This window comes from Hipposideros armiger, unplaced genomic scaffold (assembly GCF_001890085.2).
Source record: "Hipposideros armiger isolate ML-2016 unplaced genomic scaffold, ASM189008v1 scaffold_1283, whole genome shotgun sequence".
Lineage (NCBI taxonomy): Eukaryota > Metazoa > Chordata > Mammalia > Chiroptera > Hipposideridae > Hipposideros > Hipposideros armiger.
The window spans coordinates 140,039-149,579 of NW_017732633.1; the positions used below are offsets into that span (position 1 = coordinate 140,039).

Below are 9,541 nucleotides of genomic sequence, written 5' to 3' on the forward strand. Positions count from 1 at the left end.
GCCAAGGCAATGGCTGAATTATGAGTAGATGTGTAAGTAACCAAAGAGGAAGAAAAGGAAGCCTTTAAGGTAAGAACGGAACCCAGAGTATAAAGGAAAATTTTTAACTGAAAAGAGAAAAATAGATGAGGAAAGGAGCCGCCCCAACACTTAACAGTTTACATTGGAATACAGTGATAAAGCCAGGTGGATCAAGGTGTGACCCAACGTGGCATAAGTGGTAGTCTAAGACAGGTCAATAAAAGTGATGCGAAGTGCTAACATCTAGAGTGGAAAAGGAATACACAGTAGAAAAAAGAGTTCAAAATTAAATCCTATAGTTTAAAAAGGAGACAAAGATTTCAGGAAGGATACAAAGGGGAAAGGGAGCCCCTGGAAACCCTAGATGTAGAATTAAAGAAAAGTCCCAAGGGACAGGAATTTACTTTTTTAAACACAGCTCTGAGAATAAAGGGAGTGGTGCCCACTGAGGACGATGCCCTGTGGGCTACGTAACACTTATTCTCAGTGAAAAAGTGTAACAGGGAGCTAGCCCAGCCCAAGAGCAGCACATATCCCTGTGCTGCCAGCCAGAAAGACAGTCCAAAATGGATTTCTTACCAACACAGCGGTGGCCATCCACATCCAGGTTGAAGCCAAATGTGCACTTGCAACGGTAACCCAAACCACCATTATCTGTCCTGTGACTGAGGACGCAGACCTGTTCGCAGCCCCCATTGTTATCTCCACATGGATTGCTGGCTGGAGAAGGGAAAATACACAGGGTTAAATCTCAATTAGAAATGTATAATTATCCCAGGCATGGAAAGCCACTTTGGGCCCTGTAGGTGAAAGGGAATAGTGGGTTTAAAATTCGGAGACATCACTACCGGTTGCTACATCCGCATCTGGATACACTGGCCCTCCCAGTCTCATCGCTGCTCTCCCATTTACTCAAACTGGTGGTGGCAGAAAACAAGATTCCTACAACTGGATAACTCTGGGGTTCTTTCCCCCCAGTAATTGTGCCTGCTAGCCTCAGTGAATAGAAAATAACTGACTCCCCAAAAATCTTTCGTGCTATTTTACCATTCATAAAATATAATAAATAACTACAACCTAACTCACTGGATGCTTACCCTATAAGTAAGCCAACTTACAATCAATGACTCTAAGGCATAAGCAGCAGTGCCCCAATTCTGCAGAAGAGGAAACCAAGTCTTCAAAGATGAAACAGCTTGCCCAAGATTATTCAGTGGCTAAACAGCTACACTAGATTCAAATCCAGATCTGACTCCAAAACCCTACATGTCTGCAACACAAAACAGCTTTATACTTCCAAAAACCACCCTCAAATACATTGACCTCAAGAAGTTCACTGTACACAATGCTGCCACAGCTCAAAATGTCATATGTGCTTTTGAAATTGTCTTCTTGACTTTGACGGATTCTTTAAAACAGTCTCTTTGCTATCTCAGGTGGATCGATTTGGAGTTAACAACAGCCAGACATCATTCTGAGGCAAATAACAGAAACAATTTGGATGATAAAATTAGGTAATGTTTTTGGTCACAGGAAGATTTAGATAGTTCATGGACTATTCCAAATAAAGATTTCCAAAATGTTTTCAGATATAGTGTGTTTTCAGATAAAGTATGTTTTCCCAGGGTCACTACATTAAAAGATATTCACCTGAATGTTTTATGTCTAGTAGTTGGCTTCTTTAAAAAAAAAATCAATCTAATTATAGTCTTTTTCCATCAGCCAGGTAGAATCAAAATGTGATTATCTGACTCGAAGTGGCAAGAGTGGAGGTCTAGGAAAGATCAGAGACCCATCATCTAATATGAGAGTTTTGGGGTGAAATCTGTCATTCTCTAAATTACTGTTCACTGATAATAAGCTTTCTACCAACATAATCTAGATTTTCATAATTTATTTCTTTGATGCACAAGCAAATACAGAAAAGAAACCATATATAGTCCAGATAGTCATGTCAATTTAAAACCTTGAAACACAAACAAAGCTTACTATAAAATAAAAGAAAACTAAACAGTGTCTGAATACAAATATATCTTTTTTTGGATAAGTGACCATCCAGAGTCATCAAACCCAGGTGGCCTATGACAGACCACATACAAACCAAAGAACAGGTATCTTACATATACAACAGAAAAAAAGAAAAAGAAATGGCTTTGACAGTACCTAAAATGAGCCTTTATGCATGTCATTCTCTTCTGGGCCTCAGTTTCCTCTGCTGTAATATTAGAGGATTGAATTACAAGATCTCTTCCAGTAGAATAAAGATAGGTATTTGGGTTTGGTTTCTATCCTGCTATATCCCCAGTATTTAGACAGAATCTGGCACATGGCAGGTGACAATAAAAATCTGTTAAATTAATCCCTAAATTCCCTGTAGCTTTGACATTTTAACTCTGAAATATGTCAATTTCTCAAGAATGCCCAGGATCTGCAGAGCCAGTCTCAGAGGGTTTAACTCTCTAGCTAACCTTTCATATATTTGAGAATGCCATCCAAATCTCAGGAGATCCCCTTCATTGTTAACTTCCATAGCTTTGAGAAAACCTTTCTACCAAGGCCAGTACCAAACATGGTTTCCATTCTTCTGGATCTTACCATGGGGCTGCCTGAGGGAATGGTAGACAGTCACTCCAAAGGGCCTCAGGGAAGACTGGTAGTACACTTGTGGGTTGGTCTCCGTGAACTTGTTTGCTTTCATTACAGCCATCTTTGTCCAATCAGTAAAGTACACGCTCTCTTCAAACAAGCTTATTCCAAAGGGATGAGGAATGCGTGAGCCTCCATGAAGCACTGTCTTCCTGTTACAAAAGATATATCATAAAATTTTTGTTTGTTTTTGCTTTATTTTCATTAAAGGTAGAATTACTTCAAGTAAATGCTTAAAAAGCTAAATTTCTTGTTACAAATATAGAAGATATAAATAAAATACATTTTAAGATACAGGTATATTTCCAACTACATTTGATAGAAGGATTTTCATGTGTCTCTTGGACAAGACCCTTGAAACTTAAATTCTAGTCTCAGTCCTTGCTTGTTCTAGATTTTTTAAGAAATTACTGTTTTCTCACCTGCTTTTCATTCTTTTAAGTTTGCCCCACATATCAAATGACTAAGATGTGACATATCATTTTGAAATCCATAAATGAAAGTGTGTAACAAGGGATTGAAAGCCTGGCAGAGGATGCCTTCCACACTTACTTCCCACTGGACCACGTACCATTTCTCAGCAATTAGGGGGCAGGACAGTGAGTGGTAGAGTTCAAGACACAGCAAATACACAGACCTGTTTCTGATGTCACTCTAGGGAGAGCAAAAAGCAGTGCTATCACTTTTATGGTTCCGCTTAATGAAGCTGCCAACTGACCACACATGTAGTGGAGGCACAGTGTGCCCAAAGCTACTTAAACGGGAAGAAAACAGAGGCTAAAAGTGCTAAGGGAAAGAAATCAACAGTGCCCACTCTGACTACATCTGCATAAATGATAATTCAGTTAGGCTGTATTAAAAGCGAAATGGAAGAAGGCTCATGAGGAAAAACTTTTTTTTTCTTCTGGCATAATAGAAAGACCTCAAAGAAAAATGTTAGGAGCCTCTCTAAACTAAAAAGCACAAATAGGGCCCTAAAAAGACTCAAAGATACGAACACTGGAAACACACCACAGGAGAAAAAAACAAAGAAACCTAAGGGTGCAAGTTACTGCACACTTTGAAATACTCAATAATGGCATCATACATTAAGATTGGAGAATGGTGTTGGAAAAATTAAAAAGTTGCGTGCAAATCTGATTGCTTTCTGTCACCCTATACCAAAAATAGCTCAGAATGGATCAAACCTAAATATAAGACCTGGAACAAGAAATTACATAGAAGAAAACATAGGTACTAAGCTTATCTTGGTCTTAGAGAGGATTTTATGAATTTGACCTCAAAGGCAAGGGAAGTAAATGGAAAAATAAATGAATGGGATTATATCAAACTAAAAAGCTTCTGCACAGCAAAAGAAAACATCAACAAAACAAAAAACAGCCAACCAAATGGGACAAAATATTTGCAAACAACACCTCTGATAAGGGGCTAACATCCAAAATATATAAAGAGCTTGTACAACTCAACAGAAACAACAACAACAAAAAATCCAATTTAAAAATGGGCAGAGGACCTGAACAGACACCTCTCCCAAGAAGACATACAAATGGCCAACAGATACATGAAAAGATGCTCAACTTCACTAGCTATTAGGGAAACGTATATCAAAACCACAATGAGATATCACCTCACACCTGTTAGAACGGCTATCATCAACAAGACAAATAATAACAAGTATTGGAGAGGCTATGGAGAAAAAGGAACTCTCATACACTGCTGGTGGGAATGTAAATTGGTAGCCACTATGGAAAATAGTATGGCAGTTCCTCAAAAAATTAAGAATAGAATTAACATATGACCCAGCAATCTATCTTCTGGGTATCTACCCAAAAAATCTGAAAACAGTTATCCATAAAGATGTATGTGCCCCTGTGTTTATTGCAGCTTTATTCACAATGGCCAAGACATGGAAACAACTGAAGTATCCTTTGCAGATGATTGGATTAGGAAGATGTGTTATATATATGTACTATTCAGCCATAAAAATTAAAAAAGATGAAATGCTGCCATTTGTGACAACATGGATGGATCTTGAGATTATGCTAAGCAAAATAACTCAGACAGAAAAAGTCGAGAACCATATGATTCTACTCATATGTGGGATATAAAACTGAAAGCAACAAAGGAAAAAGTCAAACAAACAAAAACTTATAGATACAGACAACAGTTTAGTGGTTACCAGAGGGTAAGAGGGAAGGGAAGGGTAAAGGGGGTCAAAAATATGGTGACAGAAGGAGATTTGACTTTGGGTTGTGAACACACAATGCAATATACAGATCATATATTATAGAATTGTACACTTCAAACCTATATAATTTTATTAACCAATGTCACCCCAATAAATTTAATTTTAAAAAGGGGGGCAGAACTATTGATACATCCAAAAAAAATTTTAAAAGACTGGAGAATGGTTTTCTTTTTCAGTTAGCAAATTCCAGAACCTTGAATGCCACCAAAGCAAGAGGCAATGCCTATGGTTTCAGCTCTACTCATGAGCTTTAACGTCACTTTGATGTTTCTTCACAGCCAGCAACCCCCTCAGATTTTTATGAAACTCTAAGAAAGTTTATATTTTATGTTTTAGTTTAACCTTAGCATAAAAATATTTAGACTATATAATATAATTCATGAAAGAGGAAAAAATTAAGCAATTTCTCAATTATTTTTGTATGAGTTTTTGGGTTAACTAACATTTTTTTCATTAAATTAATTCATATTCTCACTATAGGAACCAGTTTCAGTGATAAGAAGTCACAGTCTTGGGGCCGGCCGAGTGGCGCGATGGTTAAGAACTGACTTGGGACGCCAGAGGGCCCCGGTTTGGATCCCACATGAGGGCCAGTGACACTGCCCTCTACAGCTAAGATGCTGAACAACAGCTCAACCTGAAGCTGGGCTGCTGTGAGTCGCAGGCGACAGCGTAGGCTGCAGCCTCTGTGGCAGTGGGTCGCCATGGGCTACTGTATATGGTTAGCAGCCAGCGTGAGCGGCTAACAGCTGCAGTGAGTGGCCGTCCAGAAGCCAGCGACTGATCTGCCTCGCCCAGGAAGCGCAATGATGGTCCAGTGAAGCAACATCCTCCACAACTAGACTGAAGAACAAAAGGACAGCAACTTGTCTGTTCCCCTTCCCCCAATTCCCCAATAATAAAAAAAATAAAAAATAAAAAATAAATCTTTAAAAGAAGTCACAGTCTTAATACCCAATTACTTTATTTAACAAAGTGGAAACTGTTTTAAGAATATAAAAATACAGTGACAAACTGTGATACCATCCTTACAAAGGAGCTAAAAGAGAAAACAAAACAGTAATATTGTTTTCATTGAGAAAATAATAAAATCAGGTCCTTTGGAAAAGTTTAACTGGCTAGTTTGCTTGCTGAATGCACAGAATAATTTTTCTTGGTCAAAATTTGAAGACCATTTTTAAACCAATTTTTGAAAACACCAAAAGGAGAAAATAGCTAACAATTTAACTAATTTAGGTTTAATAAGACTAAGGAAGATGAAGAAAAAATATCCTACATTCTACATTCAAATATTCTGTCTAAGTATCTTTGAAGTATATCACATAAAAATACAAGTCAGAATTTCTCTTTGAAATTTTAAATATATATAAGGCCAACAAAAAATCCAATTAATTTCCACCAGAAAAATGTTAAATAAATAATAAAGCATTTATTTATTGGGGGCAAGTTAGAAAGCTAAAAGATAAAGTGATCTTTAGAAACAAATCATAAGGGACTCAGAGTATAATGTGCCTGGGTATAAATAGACTTAGGAGTTAATGAAAATAATGTGCATTATCTGGGAGTAGAAGAGAGGCTGGGAGGAGAAATCAAAGAACAAATGTTCTAGGTAATATTTTATGACTATTATGGAACACAAGAGAAGTTAACAAACTCAGAGCAGGTCACTTCATGCAAATGTCAACATAAAGGTCATTCAAGCCATAATTTCAACCAAAAAAGCAATATTTTAATTCCACTCCATTTGTATTCCTCTCCATAAATTTTATGTACTTTCCCCATAACTCATAGACTTATTATAAGAAAAAAACATCCTTCTTACCTTTGAATGCCATCATAAGTTACAGTCTCAATGTAGTCAAACCGGGAATCAACCCAGTAAACACGCTTTGATACAATATCTAGAGTTATCCCAGCAGGCCATCCTAGCTTTGTTTTTACCAAATCTTTACGGTTAGTGCCATCCATGAAAGCCCTTTCCACGGTAGGTCCCCCAGAAAGGCTCTCCAAATCTGAGAAAAATAAATAACTACAAAAGAAAAACAAAAGATGAAAGAGTCAGTTATTTTACAAATTTAGCTAGAAAATACTTTTTTAGATTGTGTTTAGATCAATGGAAATTTCATCCAGCTGATTCAATAACTATGGGGGTATAAAATAACAAAGAAATTAAAAAGTATTAAAATCAGAGACTATGAAGGCCAATCAGGAAAGGCAACAACTCCAAACAGCAACTATTAAAATGCACAAATACAGCAGTCTAAAAATTCAAATTCACTCTCTTAACTTTCTCCCCTGTCTGCTGGCTCATTCACTTCTTGTTTTTACAACCAGGAAAACTTGCAGATACATTTTAAAATAAGCTATCAAGCCATTCCCTTCCTTAATTTCCCATTCTAAGCCATAGTTTACAGAGCATATCCATCCTTTTCAAGGAAAGACAGATGATATCATGAAGTAGCAACAAATAATCACCACAAACCAACACTTAAGTAGCTCAAAATTCACAGAAGGTTTCTAAGAATCAACTGTGAAAATCTAAGAGAAGGCTAAGTCTCCAATAACTGTGCTCTAATTTGGAGATCAGGAAAATATGAATTTATACCTGGAGAAAAGTAAGCATTATCAATCCTGCTGCATTGGTTCACACTGAACAACTTGTGATGCAGGATTAGCATTGACATCTCCACCACAAAAGAGCACTAAAAGGGATAGTTCCGATCTTTTTGCCCCAATTTAAAAAACTTTACAGCTAGTTCATGCTAGGGTGGTCATCTTAATAATAGGGAAAGAAAAGTTTAGTTGTAACAAGATTATTAGATTAAGTCAGGACACAGAGTCCAATCTCTCAGCCAGCCAGGCAAATATGGCAAACACTAAGAATAAAGTTCATACCCTAGAAACATCACATATTTTTAGTATACCAGTAAGTGTGTTTGCATTACATGTCTCAAATGAGATTATAGTTAGCCACTCCTTTAAAGCTTCTATGAACAGAGACATAAAGTAAAATGGGTTCTAGAGCACAATGCCTAAAAGAAATCAGAATTAACCTTCAACTAAACCAATGGGTGTTTTATGTATAGAAGACACAGAACTCCAAAAATACCAGAATCAGTATGTTTTCACATCACTTACCCAACAGTTGGGTCCACGGCAATTCCTCTAGGATGCCCCAAGTTTTCAGTGATAAGGACAACCCGGTAGCTTCCATCCAAATTAGCCATATCTATGCGGTTGACCCTGGTCTCCACCACATAAAGTTTATTATTAACCCAGTCAACAGCCAGGTTCTCTGGATCATCAATAGAAACATTGAGAACTTCTTGGATATCTGAACCATTAATGTCAACTGAAAAAACCTGAAGAAAAATCCAAATTATTACCATTCTTAAGCACAACTAACTGAGCACTGTTTTCCTACCTTCATTCAGTGTATCTATCTTGTACACATCGGTCATTTAGACCAAAAAATTAATTTCACTGGTGATTTGCTATTTTACATCATGGGATACCGGGGAATAAAAATAATTTCTTTTAAAGTATATATGAGGCAAATATATCAAAAGTTTAATTACAGAATGTAGATGTTTTGGGTGGAGATGGTAATGGTAGTTTGTTTTGATTTTTAGCTATAAGCAGATGAGAATGGCTAATAATCCAAATTCTCAATTCTTAAAAATTTTATGTACATTATCACTTAACTGAATTAGAATTTATTAATGGTACTAGGAAATATAAGAGGAAAAAATAAAATGCCATAACTTCTTAGGAGTCTTTAAAATTTGTTTTAAAAATCTACATTGTATTACTCAAAGTTGAAGTTAAATCCATCGCACTTTTCAAATAAGACAGTACAATGAAAATTTGGCTGTTAGACAAAATACTGTCAATATTTGTTACCCAATCCTCAATTATGGTTCCATTTAGAAGATGCAGGTAAAATCTGATTTTTATCATCCGGGAAAGCAGAGTACTTTTTACATTTTAAATGATCAAGTTTCAAAAATTACTACCAAATATCTATCCAGTTTTGAAAGAATGTCTACTATTTCTTTTAATTAGGCTTTTGGACTCCATTTCGAATAAAATTAAAAGTTGCTCAAGGCTAATCCATATAATAGACTGCTTTGTTTAATAGGTCCCATGTAATAGTATAGCATGGAAAAGGTGCTGAGTAACATAAAATATCTCAAGGGCCTTTTTTGTTAGAAAACAAAGGAACTTTCCCCTCAACTCCCCCCAAAGTGAAAAGCTATCAACACTTTGTGCTTGGGGTTCTATCAGCTCCAAGCTACGCTCCTGAAGTTTCTATTTACCTTATCTTGCACGGTGTCAGTCCAAAAGACTCTTTGTAGGTGATAGTGAAAATCCACACCCACAGCCGCTCCACGATTTTGAGACTCTACCAGGACCCCAAAGGATCTTCCATGAATGTCACCAATTAGCAAATCCCGACCATGGGAGAAAATAATGGAGGCCTCGCCAGCTAAACGTAAAGAAGGGAGGCATTATCACTCCTACCAGTGAACAAAGATAATAAAGTAACTTACAACTGATATGCTTTCTGCTTTTTCAAATACTTTCTTCTGTGTTTTCTTATTTGGTTTTAAAATAAATTCTGAC

The 9,541-nt window shown here is 36.7% G+C and overlaps 1 protein-coding gene across 1 annotated transcript in view; it reads right to left on the minus strand.

Moving 5' to 3' along the window:
* The window catches only part of LRP2 (LDL receptor related protein 2), a 242,363-nt gene that overhangs the window by 138,435 nt on the left and 94,387 nt on the right, over positions 1 to 9,541 (minus strand). The window contains exons 9-13 of the mRNA XM_019633298.1: positions 9,235 to 9,404; positions 8,054 to 8,277; positions 6,738 to 6,944; positions 2,617 to 2,819; positions 584 to 741 (exon numbers count right to left, since the gene is read on the minus strand). Coding sequence (XP_019488843.1) covers positions 584 to 741; positions 2,617 to 2,819; positions 6,738 to 6,944; positions 8,054 to 8,277; positions 9,235 to 9,404 — 962 coding nt within the window. The remainder of the gene's footprint in view (positions 1 to 583; positions 742 to 2,616; positions 2,820 to 6,737; positions 6,945 to 8,053; positions 8,278 to 9,234; positions 9,405 to 9,541) is intronic.